This window comes from Boleophthalmus pectinirostris, unplaced genomic scaffold (assembly GCF_026225935.1).
Source record: "Boleophthalmus pectinirostris isolate CB_2022bp ecotype Guang Dong unplaced genomic scaffold, ASM2622593v1 HiC_scaffold_6, whole genome shotgun sequence".
Taxonomy (NCBI): Eukaryota; Metazoa; Chordata; class Actinopteri; order Gobiiformes; family Gobiidae; genus Boleophthalmus; species Boleophthalmus pectinirostris.
The window spans coordinates 24945826-24967502 of NW_026571447.1; the positions used below are offsets into that span (position 1 = coordinate 24945826).

At 39.8% G+C, this 21677-nt stretch overlaps 2 protein-coding genes across 3 annotated transcripts in view; one reads left to right on the plus strand and one right to left on the minus strand.

Annotated features, from left to right (window-relative positions):
* Positions 1–193: 193 nt before the first annotated feature.
* st14 (ST14 transmembrane serine protease matriptase) lies at positions 194–18425 on the plus strand. The gene is given in 17 exon segments (XM_055163878.1): positions 194–438; positions 3254–3401; positions 3807–3964; positions 5531–5601; positions 6103–6272; positions 7674–7709; positions 8317–8531; positions 10567–10723; positions 11478–11539; positions 11541–11609; positions 12071–12161; positions 12440–12553; positions 13271–13390; positions 13838–14018; positions 15089–15357; positions 16269–16405; positions 17153–18425. Coding segments are annotated over 17 exon segments (2181 nt in total). The 5' UTR covers positions 194–417; the 3' UTR covers positions 17315–18425.
* Positions 18426–18793: 368 nt separating this feature from the next.
* Positions 18794–21677, minus strand: part of kirrel3l (kirre like nephrin family adhesion molecule 3, like) — a 33268-nt gene continuing 30384 nt past the window's right edge. Inside the window, exons 12-15 of one of the 2 annotated variants that reach the window (XM_020937377.2) lie at positions 21336–21443; positions 21116–21225; positions 20890–20979; positions 18794–20778 (exon numbers count right to left, since the gene is read on the minus strand). In XM_020937377.2, coding sequence (XP_020793036.1) covers positions 20284–20778; positions 20890–20979; positions 21116–21225; positions 21336–21443 — 803 coding nt within the window. In that variant the 3' untranslated portion in view covers positions 18794–20283. Of the gene's footprint in view, positions 20779–20889; positions 20980–21115; positions 21226–21323; positions 21444–21677 lie in introns of both variants that reach the window. The other variant, XM_055164330.1, reaches the window with a different exon arrangement.

Below are 21677 nucleotides of genomic sequence, written 5' to 3' on the forward strand. Positions count from 1 at the left end.
GAACTCTGACTGTGAAATGAAATGAATAATTCTATTTTAAATGTAGGTTATATGTTGCTTGAAGCTATCCCAGGAATATTATTTGTGATCACACCTGTCTATCTATGTTCCCTAAGAAAAGTAATAACAATCGTTTAGCCTATATTTAGTTTGACAGGTGACGCGCGCACTCACTTCACGCAGGTATCTGGGCGTGGTTTAGGTGTGTGAGGAAAACCAACATTTCAAGTGTTTGCGGTGTTACCAAATGTCGATCAAACTGCTTGAAAACAATTGATTAATTTGTCTACAGCAGAGGATCTTTGGAGTTCATTTTGAGGACGGACACCGGAGAACCTCGAGGGGAAAGTTGTACCGGGGGTGAAACAGGAAGATATCGCCCAGTCTCGGTGGAACTTCCCCGGGAACAGCCACAAGATGCATTCCGCCAGATACAACGTATGTTTCTTAATTTTGCACAGTTTTGATTTGATTGATTGCATTATTTCCCTAAAATCTGGACAGGAAACTGAGGTCTACATTCTAGACTTGTCAATTACAAAATTATGGGCCTTGGTTATATAGGCCCATCACTCACTAACCATAAATGCCAACTATGAATGGTTGGTGTCACAAAATATTTCTCACTTAATCTGATTTTATAACTGCTTTATGCTATTATGGCGTCTTATTGACTCTGTTGTCAGCTCATAGGTATATTTTACTGGGGATTAGTGCTCAATGTGTGAGTAAATTACTTCGATTCTTCAAAAGCAGGTGGGGAAACAACATGAGCGGTTTTTTTTAAGAGCCCCTCCCTGTGATTCTTCGAAATCATCTGGCACCATTTGCCTATCCCCACAATCCCACAATCCCCATATGACACTGAGAAGGGGTGGATAACAATAGCTGGTTCTCATTTTCATGGGAAACTTGAGTTAAAAGCTAGCTGATTGTGCAAACGTGTAGGTCATGTTAGAAGTGGTGAATCACACGTTTGTTTGGTCATATTTTTAATGTATGAAACTTGTGATGTAATGTGAAGTGTGTATGTAGTCTACTTTATGAGCAGCAAACATATTTGCTTTAGACCTTTTTTATAAGTCTCGTGTGTTGCTGTGATATGTGCTGTTTTGCATACAGTTGAAATCTTGACAAAGTTTAATCTTTAACTGTATTAACTTTCTAGTTAAAGGAATGTTTACTGCCCCAAGTATTTTAACTAAAACGGCCTTATAAGAGGAAATGGATTTTTCTAATATGCACTTATAAGAGGTGTGGATTGAGCTATTGTAATGTAACTGTTGACATCACTTATCATTAAACTTAAAAGTTGACCCATAACCTAGTCCTCCTTCAAACAAGGCTGTTATTGTATTGCGCAATGGACACCTACTTCTGCAACATTTATAAAAGAAAAAAAGTTTTTAATAGGCTAGTTAAGTATATTTATTTTATCTCATTTAAAGAGAGAACAGACTTGTGCAATAATTTGAAATGTTTGCATATTTGATGTGATATAACTTGACACAAATATTTAGCTTTTTTTTTTTTTACATAGTCTGTTGCTCATGTGCTTATATAGTATTGTGTAAGTTTTAATGAAAACCAAACTTCCTTCAAACTCCACCTCAGTAACAGCCAACTTCCCCTCCTGTAAGACTGGTTCAGCTACTCACTATCACTCACAGCCAAATATCTGCAGCTTAATTATCACTTGTCTATGCTCAGGTTATTATAATATTTATATTTTTGGTGTTAAAATGAAACACTCTAAATTTCATAATGTTTTATTGTTCTTAAAAGGTATCAGAAATGGAAAAGTTTGCCAGTGCACTCTAGGAAAAGGCGTGGCAATAGCCTCTGCTGAAGAGCGTATAATGGCTTTATTAGGCTGTGATCACGGTGACTGATAGAGACAGACCCAGAAGCACTTGCTGACCCCATCTCTAATGATTCTCTCCATTCTGGTCTATGATTGCTGTTAAAGATTCCAATTAGAAAACATGTGTGGAGGCCCGGGCTGGATAAGAATAGACCTTAATTGCCATGAGTTATCATCTGGACTCATGTAATTGAGCCTCCATCTTAAGGGGCAGCATATCTGACAAATTGATTTAATACCAAAGTGATTTTCCATCCCTAATGGCTCTTGGGGTTCTTCACTCACAGGCTGCAGCCGCTGAATTCATTGTGTGTTGATTACTAACTGGCCTGAAACCTTTTCCTTCTATCCACCCACTTGTGAAAGCTGGGCACACATACATTATTGACAGACTTTGCATGCTTATAATTGCTGGAATAATTCTCTCAGTCCTAATGGTTGTTGTGTATATGTGGGTTATGCAGTTGTGAGTGCAGGAGCTTTGACGCAAACAGGTTCCACCAGTTCAGCTGACATGAGGTGAATCCGCATGTTAGGACCTGTCACTGTTGAAAAATACTACAAACTCCCACGATGCCTTTTGAGACGTTATATCACGTTTTAATGTTTGTGGAGGTCGCTCATTCATTTAGTCTTTGTAACCTGCTCGACCGCCTTACTTCATTTCAGTGAGTCAGCAGAGTGAACTAGGTTAGTCAGGGTTTTGTGATAAAAACACTCTTCAGTAAGGTAGAGTCAGAGCTATTAATTCACATTTTGTTTTTGTAATCTTCATTGTGCCCAAAAGGACAATTTGTTCTCTCTAGTGAATAGCATTAGTTTTCCTTATCTTAGTCATACTGATGAATTTTGCATATATTCCTGCATAATGCTTTTTGAGAAATGTAAATCCAAACACAGGATCTGATTTCTTATGTATATTTTAAAATGTAATGTTTATTATTATTAATTTGTTAAGTCTTTATATAACCTATGAAACCTTATGAAACCTCATTGAGATGACTAAACTCTTTTTTTAAGAGTGTCCTGGCCAAATGGCAGCAGCCCAAATTCAATGACACACTCATTCATATTTACGAAACACACATTATTAGATCATGATTTCCACGAGATTAATATAAATTCTAACTCAGGGTATCTCATCCATAATTTTTATTACAAAAGCTGTAAAAAGAGCTGATGAAAAATTAAATCTTTCATACATGTTACCTTTTATTGCTGCCCTTTTGTGGCTAAATTTACAGTTCAGTTACTTAGTAGGTAATATAAATATTTGTATGCAAAAAAACAAAAAAATAAATACAGTATTGCCTGTCCCTATATAAAAAATATAGTTGGCTCACTTCAAAAATTTTCACATTATTAACTTTGTACTTCTTTTGTTTCTAGGAGCCGAATGGCCAGCGTGAGGGGACTGGCTTCCTAACCAATAAACAAAAGGTTCGATCAAGGAATAAGACAGCCATCGCCGTCGGCATCCTCGTAGCTGTTCTTGTTGTGGCAGCAGTAGCAGCAATTCTTATTTGGCTTTTTGTCTGTAAGTATGAGCCCTGTCACCAAACTTATTTAACAGGGTGCTTTTTAACAAGAACTGATCAAAACTAGAATAATGTTTGGACATTTAATATGGCAACATTCTAAGTTTCTTGACATAAGTGGTTGCATTTCTGTGTCAAGTTGTAGATAAAGTGGCTCATTTAGAAATGTTTGAAGCTGCTGTCCTTTGAAATCACACTCACTAAATGTGTTTGGACACCAGTATTTCCCATTAGTATTAGACGTTTTGAAAGCTTTGAGTTGCCAAGAAGAAAGAAACTGTACTTGGTCTTATTCTGATCATTAAACAAACATGTCTATAAACTGCCTGTGCTCAACCAGAACTTTCTCTCTCTGTTCATTAAAAGCCAAACTGTTCTTATTTTATTTATGTTATATTTTACAGTTAAAGATGACACAGATCCGACACTAAGCTCTCAGCGCCAAGCATCATCTCAAGTGTTCAGTGGTCACATGAAGCTAACCGACTATACTTATGATCAGAAGTTGGAAGACACTTCCAGCCAAGAGTTCAGTGATCTGGCTCGTCAGCTGGAGGCTCAAGTGAGTTTATATAATTTATGTAACATAAAACATCCATCCATCCATTTTTGTCCACTTATCCGGGGCCGGGTCGTGGGGGCAGCAGCCTAAGCAGGGTCTCCCAGACTTCCCTCACCCCAGACACGTCCTCCAGCTCCTCCGGGGGAATCCCGAGGCGTTCCCAGGCCAGCTGAGAGACATAGTCCCTCCAGCGTGTCCTGGGTCTTCCCCGGGGCCTCCTCCCGGTGGGACATGCCCGGAACACCTCCCGAGGGAGGCGCCCAGGAGGCATCCAGAACAGATGCCCGAGCCACCTCAACTGGCTCCTCTCGACGTGGAGGAGCAGCGGCTCTACTCCGAGCTCCTCCTGTGTGACTGAGCTCCTCACCCTATCTCTAAGGGAGCGCCCTAGCCACCCTGCGGAGGAAACTCATTTCGAGCGCTTGTATCCGCGATCTTGTCCTTTCGGTCACTACCCAGAGCTCATGACCATAGGTGAGAGTAGGAACGAAAACTGACCGGTAAATCGAGAGCTTCGCCTTTCGCCTCAGCTCCCTCTTCACCACAACGGTCCGATACAGCGACCGCATCACTGCCGAAGCTGCACCGATCCACCTGTCAATCTCCCGTTCCGTCCTCCCCTCACTCGTGAACAAGACCCCGAGATACTTGAACTCCTCCATTTGAGGCAGGGACTCTCCACCCACCCGGAAAGGGCTAGCCACCTTTTTCCGGTCGAGAACCATGGCCTCGGACTTAGAAGAGCTGATCTTCATCCCAGCCACTTTACACTCGGCTGCAAACCGCCCCAGTGCACATTGCAGGTCCTGGCCTGATGAAGCCAACAGGACAACATCGTCTGCAAACAGCAGAGATGAAATCCTGTGGTCCCCAAACCGGACCCCCTCAGGCCCCTGACTGCGCCTAGAAATTCTGTCCATAAATACAATGAACAGAACCGGTGACAAAGGGCAGCCCTGGCGGAGTCCATCATGCACCGGGAACAGGTCTGACTCACTGCTGGCAATGCGAACACAGCTCCTGCTTCGGTCATACAGGGACCGGACAGCCCTTAGCAAAGGGCCCCGGACTCCATACTCCCAGAGCACCGCCCACAGGGCACCACGAGGGACACGATCGAATGCCTTCGCCAGATCCACAAAGCACATGTGGACCGGTTGGGCAAACTCCCATGAACCCTCGAGCACCCGATGGAGAGTATAGAGCTGGTCCAGTGTTCCACGGCCAGGACGAAAACCACACTGCTCTTCCTGGATCTGAGGTTCGACTATCGGCCGGATTCTCCTCTCCAGTACCCTGGCATAGACCTTACCGGGAAGGCTGAGGAGTGTGATCCCCCTATAGTTGGAACACACCCTCCGGTCCCCCTTCTTATACAGAGGGACCACCACCCCGGTTTGCCAGTCCAAGGGTACTGTCCCTGACCGCCACATAAAACATAAGAATATTATTTTGCTTAGTATTGACCTTAGTATAGACCCTTTAAGATAATAACCTACATTAGCCTGTATATGGTTGTTGGAAATGTATCTGTCTAACAATATGTCTATGTATGCTTTTAAACAGCTAAAGAGTCATTACCAGAAAGATGAACTCCTACAGCAATATTACACCAAGTCAGTGGTTACAGCTTTCAGGTAAGGATTAGATTTAATTTTTATAATGTTAATCCGCAAAGTAAATTAGTCACTGTAGCCCACTTGCAAAATTAAGTATGCAAATGAGAACATCCCATGTGAGTATTTATAGAATCAAGAATGTTTCAGATAGATGATGATCAGCTTGAGTCTGGAGTCTACAGCCAATTCTCTGTCAGTAAAACATACAGTTTAGACCAGAATTCAAACTTCAGATGAATAAATGGGTTATTTTTTAATATTAATGGGCACTGATTTAACAGTCTTGTTTATGTCATATTTCCAAGCCTTACGTAAAATACAACATAACTATGACTACAGAAGTTAAATAGACTATGATGGAAAAAGCACATAGGTAAGGGAAAATGGGAGATTGTTGCATTAACCCATTGATGGTGGTAGGTAATTGTACAAAGATTGGCACCTGTTTTGTACTTGTCATATGTAAACTTGAGCATTTAACAATATCCTTCCTATTATTATCTCCTCTCTTGTTCTCAGTGAGGGTGTGATTGCCTACTACTGGTCTCAGTTTGACATCCCGCCCGAAGACCTGGAGGTGGTCCCAGAGTTCTCAGAGGAGCGTGTCCTGGAGACGCTAGAGGCTGGAATTAAGGAGACTCGCACTGTACCACCATCGGCTATCAAAATACGTGAAATCACTGCATCACGTATGTACCGGATATTCTAAAAGCAATATAATTTCTACTTGCAACAGTATTGATGCAGCATTTGTTAAAGGTGCATTGTGTAACTTTTCATTAATAACAATATAATATAATATTGCTTTTCCTGGGAGGTTCTACTTTATAATAGTAAACAAATCTATCTCACACTTATTCAATTAAATATGTTTTTGTCGCTTACCTTATTGCTTGCCTGTCCACATATCAGACCTGTAACTTAGCCTAAAGGAATCCCTGCTTTTGTTCATGGAGTTTTTTTGCGATTTTGTGAAGCATTCCAGGCATAGCAATAATATTTCCAACCAAAAGAGAAGTTATACAGTGCTCTTTTAAATACGCCAAAAACCCTGGAGTAACTATTAATTCTATAGTAATAATTATTATAGTAGCAGAGTAATTGCTGTTTTCTTAGTTATAATTTATAGAACTAAGCTTAGTCATATTATTTTACTGTTACTGTTAGTGAGTACATGTTGGTATTCTTTGGTACAACACATGGCACATTTCACTTCTTGCTCGAGTCGTCAGTGAAGTTATAGAGAAACCCCTGTTTGAAACTCTGGTGACCATTTACAATGCATATAGATGTTTGGCATTTGACAAAAGATAGACAGTCATATGAATATGGAGCTGCAAAAGGTCATTGTCCCCTTGTATCACTGTTAAAGATACTATCAGCACACTATTTCTAGTATAGGACTGTGGTGATAAGATGATGGCAGATGGGCCAGGCCCCTGTGCTCCTGCTGCATTTGAAAGTGCACATTTTATGCAGCTTGAATCCTCTAATGATATTAGCTCAGCCTTAACCTGGCTCGAGACAGCACTTTCTCTTCTTCTGTCCACTCAGCATTCTCGTGGCATTTGTCTATTTCCTGGCCATGCGCCGAAATGCCATCCCCATGACTCAGGGATTTTACTTCTCTTCAAATTTCTGTTTGGGATTTGATGTCCCAGATGGTTAAATAGAGATGTATTATTAAGGTGCAAACTAATAAGAAGGGTTGGGTTATATGGCAATAAACATGAGATGTGATAATGTGGTAGTCTGTTATTTGGTGAAATCTTTATATTTTGATTCAAATAGTTTATTGAAGCTCTAATGGTCTTCAGAATCAGCGGGTGGCTTAAATTACCTCTTAGACCCATATGTAAAGAGTGCATGAATTGAAATTGTGATCTAGGGACAAAGACAGTCCTGATCTTAATATTTCTGCCATATCCCCTGCTCATAAGCACCACACACCACCATTATAGCTGTTCTTTTAACCGCAAAAAAGTACAACCCAGATATTTCAGCCTCATGCATCAAGTTCATTCAACCTTTCAAGTTTAGTGACCTTTCCTTACCTTTCTCATTTTTCTCTCCCTTTTATGTGTGTCCAGTTACAGATTCACGGATGGCCAGGACCCCCAGTGCCAGTGAGTACACCATGTCCCACCTCAATCTCACACAGTGGTCATTTTCCAGCTGGCCACCTCACAGTCAGCTTTAACAGATGACTGCTCCAGACTGCACTGTACACGCAATGCCACTCATCTGACCAGCAGTGTGTTCACTCGCTGTAAAATGTATTCACGGTCATGTGTAGTCTTCTCTTATCTGATCTCTTATTATGCACATATCATAAATTATTGAAAAGAGATGTTATTAATTTTGTCAGTATACATGTAAAGTATTTGTTAAACCCACAATGAATCAATCAGCAAATGGCGACAGCGTAATGAGACAGTAAGCTTGAGCACCTATAGTACAAAAGCTAATTCCTGTTCAAATCACTATTTTTTGCTAGATGAAAAGTAAGTCATAAAACCAAAACATAGCTTTTTATGGTTGTGTCATTAAGACAAAATAAATACATACATAGCAGCAAAAAGTATTTTTTCTTTTCTTTTCTCATTTTTTATTTAGGGATTACTTTTATTCAAGTTTGTTTTGTCTAAACAGTGTTTTTTTCTGTCATGTTTCACCTTAAATTAATATTTTAAGCTTTATTTAATTTATTTGTATCTGATTGTTTTGTTTCAGGAGAGTGTTTCTATACGTTGGAGGCCACCGAAAATGAAGACTCATTCACCTCTCCTGGTTTTCCCAATGCTTATCCTGCCAGGTCCAGGTGTCAGTGGCAGATCCGAGCCTCTGAGGAGAACGTCATCTCTGTCGATTTTCCCTTTTTCAACATTGAAGATGACTGTACGGAACGATTTTTGTGTCGTTTACGTACTCCACCGCTGTTTTATATGGTAAAGCTTATCAGATGACCCAGATCACAGAGTAAGTATTTGGAATTAAAGTTGGAGTACCTCCAGATGTTCAAACTGTAAAAGGTTATTTAAGCTGTGACTTTTAACTTGCTCTTAACTCTCACAAGTCATTGTGTTCATAAGCACAACTTTTTCAGACCAACCCGATCTTATCCTTAAACATAACATAGTGATATATCAAAGTCTCTCTGGTAATATCAATTGATTCCATGTCTTACAATTATATGTAGACTTCAAACGACTGTCTGATCTTTTTGTGCCAAAACAGATTTTACTATTTCACAAGAAAAAAAGTTGATTAATCCATCTTTAATAATTACAGAGCATTAAAGCTGAATGGTTAGATTACCCAAGAGGTACTCACACTACCCTTTTGCTTGCCAAATAAAAATTAAAATGTTGACAGAAATTCTAGTTTTGCCCCAAACATTCTAAGGTCTTTGTTGACAGGGTTAAATCCACCTTTCCTGTTTCTGTCATAGTATTACTTCCGGCTTAGAACTTTCTGAATTGTTCACTGTGGATCCAGTGTGTTTGAATCCCAGCCGCTCCACACGTTCTTGATTTCTTTTCTGCTTCTCCTAGCTTTTAGGAGGTTTTTATGTTACATTGACCTCTGTGAGATTGAGTTGGCTCAGAAGACTTTAAACGTGTCACTCCGGCTAGGTCACTGAACCACTTGTGAAAACTGTGTCTGCGAGATGCCGGCTTTGTAACCCCTCACAACATCATTGACCTTTTGAAGCCACTGGGAGGAGTTCTGTGCATACTTTATATTGCTATTGTGATCAACTTCCAAACTGGGTTTTGCTAAATTACGGAGACATTATCTACACTGGATAAAGGTCCGGTCATTCACACCCCGCAATCGTCACGGCTTTAATTTTACTAATAAGCCGTGACTTTGGCAGAGCACAGGCTTCTGGGAGGAACTTATATGCGTATATTTCAAGTTATATTCATTAAAATACTTCAGTTTTTTTACCTTTTCTGTACTTTTCTGGCATGCCTATTTTCTGGAAAGTCTTTTTTTTCCTTATGAGTGCTACCCTACTTCCTGGAGTGCCATCGGGGACATTTGTTTAGTTATTTGAGTGGTCCACGACCATTTATTGTTATAAAGCCTCAAGGCGACTGGTAACAGTAGATTACAACAATTCTCTAACATATGTGATAATATCCAAGTTACCAAGTGATTTGGTACTGGCTATGTTGTCCTGGCTACGCAGTTTGGGACACTGATCGAGTGAGACCTTCCGTGCACGATCTCCTCTGATGAGGCTGGTTTTTCATTCCACTGTTTCACATTGCAAAATTTTTTGCAATTAACGCATGGAAGTGCTGGGGAAAAAATAAGCTGTTTACATTCTACACATAGTCGCTCCTTTTCTAGTTAGCCCCGCTCATTACAGTGTGGTTTAAATTCACATATAACTTAAAATTTCAAACTTGTATAGTTTTGTCTATGACTCAAGTGTGGTATTTTTTTTAGTGTATTTTATAGCTTCTAACTCCCTGTAATTTGGCATGAGGAAACCACTGCGCAAACAAATTCTGGAGTATGTGCCCAAAACCTGTAGGAGAAGTCCAACATTTTTCTGGCAAGGTGAATTTATGTAAACATGCTCTGTGTATTTCTATATAATTTCATAGTATTCGAGATTGACACACAGTGATAAAGAGACTCTGCTGTAACGGCTCATCTTGGGTGCTTTGTTACTGCATTAAACATAATATATTGGATTTATAAAGAAAAAAGGGACATTACTAAAAGATCAGTTTCTACTGCAGCTTTTGCTTTAGCCATGTCTGATGAAAAGTGTATTAATATTACCCATCTTATAACTGAAGAAGAAGAATAACAACAACAACAACTGAAAAATACGAATTCAATTTAGACAGGTTAAGTACTTTCTGTTTTATCATCTCATCACTCAGAACAATGTACAAGGATTTATGTGTACTATGCATTAAAGTCTTTTTCTGTGTTGAATATTGGCATATTTAACAGCAGGTATTCACATTTATGCACTTTTTCAGGTATTGTAGCGAGGTGTCTTCTCTGTCGCTCACCAGCACCACCAATGAGCTCGTAGTTGCGTTTCATTCCGATGAGTCATTCACTGACAAAGGCTTTAGTGCCGAGTACAGCGCCTATGATCCCCAAAACCGTGAGTTCTAATGCTGTCTGGACTTGTTTATACAATTTTTTGAGAAGATGTCCAACGTTAAATTTGAACAGAGTGCACTTGCTGCAGAACAATCATTCCAATAAAGAGAGTGTCACAGGGAGTTTGTGACTGACAGTAAAATATAGTGGTTTAGTTTGGAAATTGCAGGATTGACAACTAAGTGCTTCATGAATCAGCTCAAATTGTGTTTATTGGGTTCACTCACTACTTGGGTCATTCACTGTCTGACAGCTAGACTTCATTCTGAAAAGCTTTGTTAATATCACTTTTTAACATGTCATACTGCCAGTTTATATTAGAACAGATTTTATTTCTAATTTTACAATCACACTATTAGTAAAGTAGAAAAATAATCAAACTAGTCTAGACACATCTTAAAGGTGCACTATATAATTTTTCTGGTTATACCACCTGCTTGTCATTGGAGTTGTTGCTTTCTCTGGAATCTTCCACAGCATATAACTAAAGTTATTTAACTTACATTTATTTGATTACAGGTGTTTTTATTGATAAAATACTGTGGAACATTCCAGGCAAAGCATCATCATCTCCATGGATACAAGCAAAAAGTACAACTAGATAAGTTACACTGTGTACCCTAAATGAACCTATTTAATAGATTGGTCAGTCAGGGTACAGCTCCTGTATTAACAATGAACAGCAGTGTGGATGTTAAAGAAACTCGAATTACAACTAAATTCAAAGTGATTCTCCTTTAATCTTTTCCTTTTAGCTTGTCCCAATCAGTTTGCCTGCCTCTCTGGTCTGTGCATTTCCAATGACCTGAAGTGCGATGGGCTGGAACGACTGTGGTGATATGAGCGACGAGGTCAAATGCAGTAAGTCTCTTTTGTTGACTTTTGAAGTGATTTCTTTTTCTCATTGTGGTCTTTTTTTTAACTGTATATGAGATTGATAGGTAATGATTTTTTTCCTTCAAAGATTTACATTTTTGTTTACCCTTACTGATAATATTGCAAAAGCAGCATTTAATATATAAATCAGACCTTAGCCACTACAATCCATAATTTATTAATTTATATTAATAATTAAATTATTAATTATTATAATGAGTGCATGTTGACTGTGCTAAGTGGTAACGCTACTTGTGGATGTTTTTAACATTGGGTGTTAAGAAAAAAATTTTGTTCTGTTTTCTGTAAAATGTTTGGAGACCTGTAACAAATTATTGTAATAAGGATTCTTTGGACCTTTTTTCACAGTTTTACACATACATTACATTTTAGTTCCCTTTTTCTTTAAGATAATTTGGCATGTAAAATGCTGTTCAGTTTACATTGGTTTGTGCAATGACCATGTCTTTAGTTTTCTTGTGCCAATGGCTTATGCAAACCAAAACTGTGGATTTGTGATCGAGTCAACGATTGTGGAGATGGCAGTGATGAGAAGGCCTGCAGTAAGTATTTGGTTTTAGTTAGTAGTATATAGTTAACAGTAACAACCATAACAATACAGTTGGTAGTATTGGTTGCCATCCATCTGCATTAAATTATATTGCTCTGTAGAATGCTTTGATGTTGATTTGAAACTTAGCAATAGTGGTACTTGACTCTTAGTTGTACTTTCAGTTATATATATAGATATACAAATATAGCTGCTAATCTCATTGGACATGTTATCAAAGTGGTTAATGCCTCATTGAAAGCTCTTACTCAGTTTTGTGATTGCTCTCAGACTGTGAGGACAATGAGTGGCGTTGTGGGAATGGGGTGTGTCTGCCTCAGGACGTCGCCTGTAACGGTAAACAAGACTGTGAGGATGGAAGTGATGAGGCCTCCTGCAAAACCTGTAAGTGAAACAAGTTAGTTTTATCTAAGTTTATGCATTTACAAATATGTACAATCAAGGCTGGGACTCAGGCCACAAGATCTCGTGAGATAAAGTGTAAAAAAAAAAAAAGTAGTGCTAAATGACGACAAAATATGAAAAAGAGGTGCCAAACTAAACTGCACAATTTATTTAATGTAAATAATGTCAAAAACTTTTTGTAGTAGACCCAATATTGTGCTGTGTCTATTATTATTATTATTATTATTATTATACCATAAAAGTAATAATTCATAATAATATGTAGGTACTAGGTTTAGTTACTCCAGTGTGTAGGGCAACACCTATGTGGGAGCAATTACTTAGAATGTTGACCAAAATGAAAATAAAGAAAGAAATTCATTTTATTATATGCAATTCACTGCCTAGTTAATTATCATGTATATTTTTTGCTCTATTTTCCTCACTTCTGTCTCAGTCTTTATCTATTTCCTCTCTCTCAACGCTCACTTGCATTTCCGTTTGATTTTCACTTCTGTGAGTAAAGAGGGATATTAGACCTCAACCTCAATCAATATGCTCCAATCAATGCAATCTGCTCTTCAATCACTATGCTTTGTGCATTCAAGCCTTACTTTGAAGCACTGCTGATTATGTGCTGTTTTACTGGTTAAACTTAGCAAATGCCATGATTGGAATAGGTAATGATTTTTATTTTCTCCTGTTTCTTTGACACAGTTCCTGGTATGTGCTCTGAATTCAGCTTCAAGTGTGACAATGGGCAATGTGTCAACAAGGTCAACGCTGAGTGCGACCGCATAGACGACTGCACTGATAAATCGGACGAGGCTCATTGTGGTACGAAACTATTACTATTTTTTTAAAGAATCTATTCAAATTCGTGCTAATTTCTGCTACAGATAAAAGTGAATCCAGTCTCTTCTGTGGTATTTCAAACCTTATTATGAAATGTCTGTGTTGAGAAGCATGTTGGACTGTCTGTTAGAAAGAGCCCCAAGCCTTGACTGTTTAATTTATTTATTTCTTCTTTGAAAGCATTTCTTGTCATCTCTGATGTTTTTGTTTTTTCCCCTCATTGAACCCCCAGGCTGCTCTCTCTGTTCGCTTTCATTGTGATCAGCCAATATGCCAGCACTCCATATTAGTGTTCAAGAGTTCTATTTTTTACATACTGTGTCATAATGACTTCTACTCAACCTACTTTCTCCACTCTTGATTCGTGTGTGATCAGTCATGCCCGCCTTTGACATGCTCTGCTCTCATTTCCTGTGTGAATAATGCCAGACTGCGGGACCAGGCCATATAAGCTGAACCGCATCGTTGGAGGGCAGAACGCAGAGCTGGGTGAGTGGCCGTGGCAGGTCAGCCTTCACTTCATGACCAACGGACACTCCTGTGGAGCTTCCATCCTGTCCCCTAAATGGCTCCTTTCAGCCTCACACTGCTTCATCACCAACAGCCAAGAGTAAGTATTATGCAGTTGAATCTTTTCCATTAGCAGAGATTTGTTTTTTCATAACAGTATTTAAAATAAATATTTTTTACAACAATAAAAATAACTGGGGTTTTATTGTAGAGTGATTGCATTTTATTTTATTTATTTATTTTTTTTGAGTGTAGGTTCTCTGTTGCCCTCTAGGTGGCACACTGGCCATGTTGATTGAACGTCAGCTGCTGTTATTGTCTCAGCCAAGTCTACACCTGCCCTGAACCTCAGCTCCTGTTTTTTTCAAAATTGAAAACTGCACTACAAATAGCTAAAAATAGCAAAAAGAAGAAAAATAATAATAATAATAAAAAATTGGGTTTGGCCGCTAGAGCACTTTTACATTCATTTACATATGGATGCAACATGTAATTAGCATCAGCATCATCACCTTCATCACCTATCTGCTAGTATCAGTTATTTATTTGGCAGTGACAATGAAATAGGGCCTGGTAATAAGTTAAACAGCTGATGTGATAGAGAGTGTGTCAGAGTTCAGCTCCTGTCCCTAATTTCAGTTTGGTTTATATATAGTCCTATATAGTGCCATGTGATTTAATGCACTGTTCATTCATTCTATACATGGGGGTAGTAAGCTGATATAGTAGCAGTAACATCTGTCCTGGGGCAGACTGGCAGAAGCAAGCCTGCCAATCTGCACCTCCTGCATCTCCGGTCATCACATATCATTCACACACCACATTCATACAAGGCAAGGTGGCTGTTTTGCCTGAAGACACAGTGATACTATGCACTCTAGCCAAAGCCACTGTGGCACCTGTTAGTCCCAGCTGTCTCCCATCCGAGCACTAACCAAGTCCAGCCCCACTTAGCTTCCAAGATTTGATGAGATTGAGTGGTTATTCACAGTGGCCCACAGTATGAGAGTCATAGCTCAAATCATTCACAATGGGCTGTTTACAAATGGATACAATTTGGCCTGGAGGATAACATTTTAACGTCATGAACAGATGTGGTGTCCTGGATGTATGTACAGATGTGTTCATGTGTCTGTCTCTGTTCTCACCATGTGTGTATTTCTATGGCAGAAACCGCATTCCCTCAAACTGGCAAAGCTACAGTGGCATGCAGGACCAGTACAAGCACGACGACGTACAGCGCCGCACCATTCGCCGGATCATCACACACCCGGATTACAACCAGATGACCTTTGACTATGACATCGCCCTGCTGGAGCTGAATGAGCCGCTGGTGTTCGGCAACAGCATCCAGCCCATCTGCTTACCCTCGTCCTCCCACCACTTCCCTGCAGGCATGTCCTGCTGGATCACAGGCTGGGGCGCCATGCGAGAAGGAGGTAGCACAATAGGAATCATGTTATTTCTTCGTTTACTCTTATTTCATTGTTTATGATATTTGTAGTCATGTGTTGTCAGTGGGGTTGTCAAAAACAAACAAACAAACAAACAAAAAGCAATATCTAAAAATGATTCATGGGTTTCGTAATGATGAAACCCCTTTGGCCTAGCAATTATCAATGTAAAACATGTAACACTACTAGTGTTTGGTAACCAGCAGTTCTTAACCATTCATCTTGTTAGACAGGCAGCTGTCATAGTTTTGTTTTTTATTCTTTATTCTTTATTTTTGATGCCCATTTTTTTCCCTTGAGTCCACATGAAACAACAAGAGAAATTGTCATTAATAGCCATTTTCACACAGACAGTGCCACACGTGCACCACTGAGAAGATATGTGAATGAAATGGTTGGGACACGACCCTGCTAGGATTCTCTGCACCTTGTCCGGTGCTGGTGTGTGAAAATGGCTTGTGTTACATTTAAAGGGGTAGTTTGACCACATACACATTGTTAGTTCAAATGTTTAACAATTTCACAGACAGACATATATACATGTTTGTTTGTTTTTTCTTACAGTGTTTTGCTGTTTTCACCTCCGCTCCTCTTCATTTCAGCATTTTTTCTTGTTTTTAATGTCCCACTGATTCCTCCTGCTTCTTTCCCATCATGACACACTTCTTCTCCCGCTCAGCCCTCCCTCCTGTTTCCTCTCATCTTTTTCTAATCTTCTCTATTCCATTAAGCCCTTCCCATAACCATATATCAAGACAGACATGGGCTCTCTCGGGAGTCCCCTTAAACCTTCATTAGCCAACACTAATCCAGACCATTAACACCTCTGATGTTGGTGATGAACAGAGGAGTAACATGGCATGAGTCCTGACCCTTTTGTATGGTCGTCCACACAGGTCAGGCAGCACAGTTGCTTCAAAAAGCCTTGGTGAAAATCATCAATGACAGTGTTTGTAACACAGTGACAGAGGGACAAGTCACATCCAGAATGCTGTGCAGCGGCTTCTTGTCTGGAGGAGTTGATGCATGTCAGGTGAGTACCGTAATAGCTTGTGTTCATGTGACATGATCATTCTGATCAACTACTCAGATTTTGAAACTGAGATGGAGATATATCCTGCCCATGTAGGAATGTGATGTTTGAGTCAGTAAGTGAGTGAGTTATTGATGGTAGTCGCTGTCGAAGGGACCAATGTTGCATCTTCCATCAGTGTACACCAAAGCAGTTGTGGCTACAGTTATGCAGTTGAAATTTTCAATACAATGGAGTGAATCAATAATGCACTAAATTGTGTAGTATGGTGTGTGTATAGGCTATTATAGCAAAAGAAAAAGGTGAAGAAGGAAGAGAATGAAGAGAAGAAGGCATTTCGCTGCTCTTCCAAGCAGCTTCTTGTCAGATTGCAGGTGGGACATTTTCTTAAAACTGCCTGAAGGGGGGAGCTAACTAAAATTATACCACAGCACTTAAGCTACACCAGCAGTTTGACCAGAACTGAATAAGCCTCTTGAATGAGCAGTGAAACGTCATTACTTTTGTCCAACATTTTTGTTTGAAAGAATTTAATATTCATATTTTCATATGCCATGGATCGTACCTGGATGTTTGAGGGATTACAGACGTATATTATAAATTTCTGTTCTTGTTTATTGTTAATATCTCCAATTACTGGGCATATTCATATGAAAAAAAAAACTGGCACCTGCCCTCCCTCTGATATTATTACATCATCTGTTTGTTGTGTCTAATGAACATTGTGGTGTGCTTTGTGTTGGGCAGGGAGACTCTGGTGGACCCCTAGCCTGTTTCGAGGAAAGTGGGAAGTGGTTCCAGGCTGGGATTGTGAGTTGGGGTGAAGGCTGTGCACGACGCAATAAACCAGGTGTCTACTCGCGCGTTACCAAGCTCCGGGGCTGGATCAAGAAAGAGACCGGTATCTGAAGTGGACGTATTGGTTGAAAGCGGGGTTTGGAGCAGCATCATAGTGCCAAAACATAGATATGGAGATGAACATTTGGTTGAAGTCTCTCCAAGATCTATTTCTTTAGTAGCAGACTTGCACTCAGGGCTTTGTTGAATGGACGTTTTTTTCAGCCCTCTGACCCACGTGATCACTACATTTTGTTTTGTAAATCCATCTTGCTTTTGGCGTTCTGTCATTATTGTAAACCTTTACTGTAAACAAATTACCTTCTCTGAATAGCCAGTATAAATGTTGCACATTGCCAGTTTTACCTTGAATCTAGAGTCTATTTTTTAACAGTGAACCTAATTTTATTCCCCTTTTAAAACATCAATACTGCTGGCTACAACATGAGCCAGAATCTTGGTTTTTATACTAATTAAAGCTTTTTTATTTTGTTAAATGTCAGGACAATTTTTCTTTTTACTAGCAAAAAACAGTCGTAAATTTTAATTGAATTAATTAACTACTTCAAATGAGAATTAATCCACTCAAAAGGCAATGGATATATTTGGAAGGTTGCCAGTATTTAAGACTCTGTGGTCTCTCAAAAGTGCTGATGTTGGAAGTGTGTACTTTGGACAGCACTCTTAATGTATTTTACACATTCGCTGCAGCCTTGCTTAGTTTTTGGAGGATATAACAACATTTAAATAGAAATTGGGAGCAGAGAGTTCAAAGAGGATTAGTTCAGTTTGCAGGTGATTGGTTAAAGTTTGATCATGGTTCTTGGTCACAAGTTTCTTTCTTACAACAAGTTTTTACCCCTTTAAAGCAAATACCAATGATTTTTCTTAACATTATTTATTGATGTGCAAAGAAAGTCTCACATTTTACTACACAGAGGACATGTAAATGTGTATATGCAAAATTATTTTACTAAGAAATGTTGATGTATGTTGAGAGAGTGATTTGGTTTCATGGGCTTTTTTAATGTGTCACAATGCAGAATGTTTTATATAATGTGCCATAGCAGGAATAATAAATATCCTTTATTTGATTCCCAACAGTCTAATTGCATTATCTGTGTTATTTGTCTGGGTGTCATTTTGCATCTTGTTGTGCATAATAAATGTGTGTGTTATGAGACCTTGTCGCTTCTCACAAAATCATTGTAATGAGCATGTACTCTCCTCCCCACAGCGCATACCTACTGCACAGAGGTGACGCGGCAGGCTCTGACTGCACGATAATACCTGTCTTTGTCACCGCTCTCTCCTATTACCCGACAAGACGGGCACGTTACAGTGGGGGTTCCTCCAGCTCATCTGTCTTCATTAAAAATGCGGCTCCACTGGGGGAATAGGAAAATCAACATAGACAGTGCTGCTAATTTATGTATTCATCATTGCTGCGACATGGGAGGCTTTGTTTGTTGCTGTGCCCTAAACCCAGCTAGGCTTCCGCACTCACCATGCCTCTTTCCCCAGGATTCACACCAGACAGTTGTTATCGGAAATGATTTTATTTAAATATAAATATGTGTACAAAGGTACAAGCAACAATAGCTTATTATAGCAAATAAACTTCTCAATACATTATTAAAACAATAAAAATGGATGGCAATTAGTTGTGACCCAAAAAGCATTAATTGCGTTGAATGATAGATGGACAACAAACTCTTATGAACCAAAATAAATCAACAGATAAATGTATATAAAGATCAAATTTACAGTTTAGCAGCTTGCACGCTGTACATTAAGGCTCATTAAAAATATAAAAATAAAGACAAGCGATGATCTTTGCTCTCTCACTTTAAGTGTCATTGTTCTCTTGTTGGCTGCCTCAGCCTCAGACAAATGGCAGTACAGGCATTCATACAGAAATGTTCAGAAAGTGGAACGGGCCGTGTGCACAAAGCTACGGCTCAAACATGAAATGTTCATGAAGATAAACGCTCAAGAGTTTCACTAGACACATCGTTTGCATGCAACAGAGAAAAAGTATGGGCTCAATCATTTGTACACATGATATTCAGGGTAGTACTGTTTTTGTAAACATGTCAGAATCTGGAGTGTGTGGTACACCTTTGGACTGCCATACTCTACCCATGAGCCAGACGATGCTGCTTTCAAGTTTATTTCTATTCAAGATTGCCAATACATCGTTCGAATCTAAACTCGTTTTTTGATTGTTCCATAAAAGCAATTTCTTTGTTTCTCCATTAACTTAACCTTACAAAACCACCTCTATACAGTCAGCCCCATCTTTGGGTTCCTTAACCCCTCCTGTGTCCCTCTTGGTACAATACATACATCAAACCTTTGTCTGGTAAATTACACATTCTCCTCATTACTCCACCACAGGTGTTATCCAATGACCAGCACTGACCCTCAGGCTCCACCTCTGACTGGATGTACCAAAGTTCAGTGTCTGCAGCACTGGTGGTCAGTAGAGCTAGCCTGTTGTGCAGAATCATAATAGACAGTTTCTGTGGTTAACTCACTCCTTTGTTGATGATAGACACTAATGTGCTTAGAATTCCTTTTGCATGCCAACAAAACACCAAATGGCAGACAACAGTAAATGTGTATTTCCTTGAATATCTTGTAGCTTGTAGTTTCTTCATTCAAGAAATAAGAGGCCATAGCTGATGTTTAGTAAACTCTGGAATGCAGGTAAACAGCTCCCCCAGTCGATTGGCCATTCATATTGATGAGAGTACAAAGTTGGCCCTTCACTGGCAGAATACCTCCATAGTCTGATTGAACACATGGAGATAACCTGATGAGGTATCACACTTATTTAGAAGCTCGAACATCACTGTCTTTTGATTGCTCCAGCTTCATTGTTGTTCCCTCTAGAATGGGCTTGGTTATTTCATAACCAAAATGACTTCATCCAAATACTGTTCAAAATTCCATTAAGGACCATCCAAGTAGAGAAAGTCACTGAGTATGTTAGTCCACACAGCAGTTATCCACTAACTGTCTTTTTGTTTAGTCCATCAGACATGAGTCTGCATTCGCTGTGAGGGCCGCCCATAGTCAGACTGCTGGGATGACACCTGTGAAGACGCGTAAGAGAAACGAGATGAACTAGACACTTTGCTAGCCTGGTCCGATTGGTCATAAGCATCCACCTTCTCATAGGAGGCAGGTTTGACATAGCTGGTGAAGGCGCGGCCATAGGGCGCGGGCAGGTAGGCAGAGCCGCTGTACACAGGGTCTGTGGGGTACATGTTTCCCTGCTGTGCCGGTTGCTGCTGCTGCGTGGGCTGCTGCTCATAGGAGGAGCGGCTCACAGTGTTGGTGGCATATCTGTGGGCGAACTCATAGATCCGAGGTTGGGTGCCGTGCTGGCCGTACACTGGGCTCGGCGAAGGCAGCTGGGAGGGGGTGTAGACTGGACGAGAGTTTGGGGCAAACTCCGATCCGAATCCAGAGCCTCGAATGTGCCGGTCATCATGTCCACGCACATTATAATATCCATTGGTTGGATCCTAATAGAAAAACATTCAGTAAGTATACTTCAGTCAAATGTGGAAGAGGCTATCATCGCTGTGTACATTAAACTTGGCATTTTCTAATCATACAAAGTATGCACTTCGCACCTTAATGTCTGATCGTTCATCCTCCTCCTCCTCCAGTAGATCGCTGTGTTCTGTGCGGGATGTCCCGGGAGACTCGCTGCTGTTTGGAGCCTGAGGGAAGACCAAGCATGTGAAAACATTACTAAGATGAATCTCATTTGAATAAGCGCAAAACAAAACTATTAGGGTTGATGTCAGATATCTTAAGCCATTATTAAAGTCATCAGTAAGTATAAAAAAGTTTTACCATGGGCTCTTTGACATCCTCCTCATCGTCATTGCCTCGGGTTGCATTGTGATCACTGTGAACTATCTGAACTCGGATATCACTCTTGGAGAGACGGGTGCATCTTTTACCTATTGACAAAAATCACAATTTTTTTTTGAATATTCAAGTGACTACTATAAATATTAAATGTTTATATTATTAATTAGAATTGGTAGTTCATACTAACCGTTGAGCTCACCTTTGCCTGTGTGTCTGCAGCACAAAGACACCAAAGTAATGACACATATGAGGAGCACACAGCCTCCCCCAACCGCTCCTCCAACGATGATCAGCATAGGCAAGGCTTCTGTAACAAGAATAGTATAAGAATATATGGTAAATTACAAGCCTGCATCCAAATGACTATACAAAGAGGAATAGATCGATGAATTTGTCTTGCTAACCCCACACCCGTCATTGGCTATGTAAATTCATATGTCATGAGCTCTGTCCTTCTCACAGCTAGCGTATGTTATTATGCTATTGCTGCCACTCCGACTTCACACTGCCTGGCCATTGTCTGTAATCTCTGTGAGAGGAG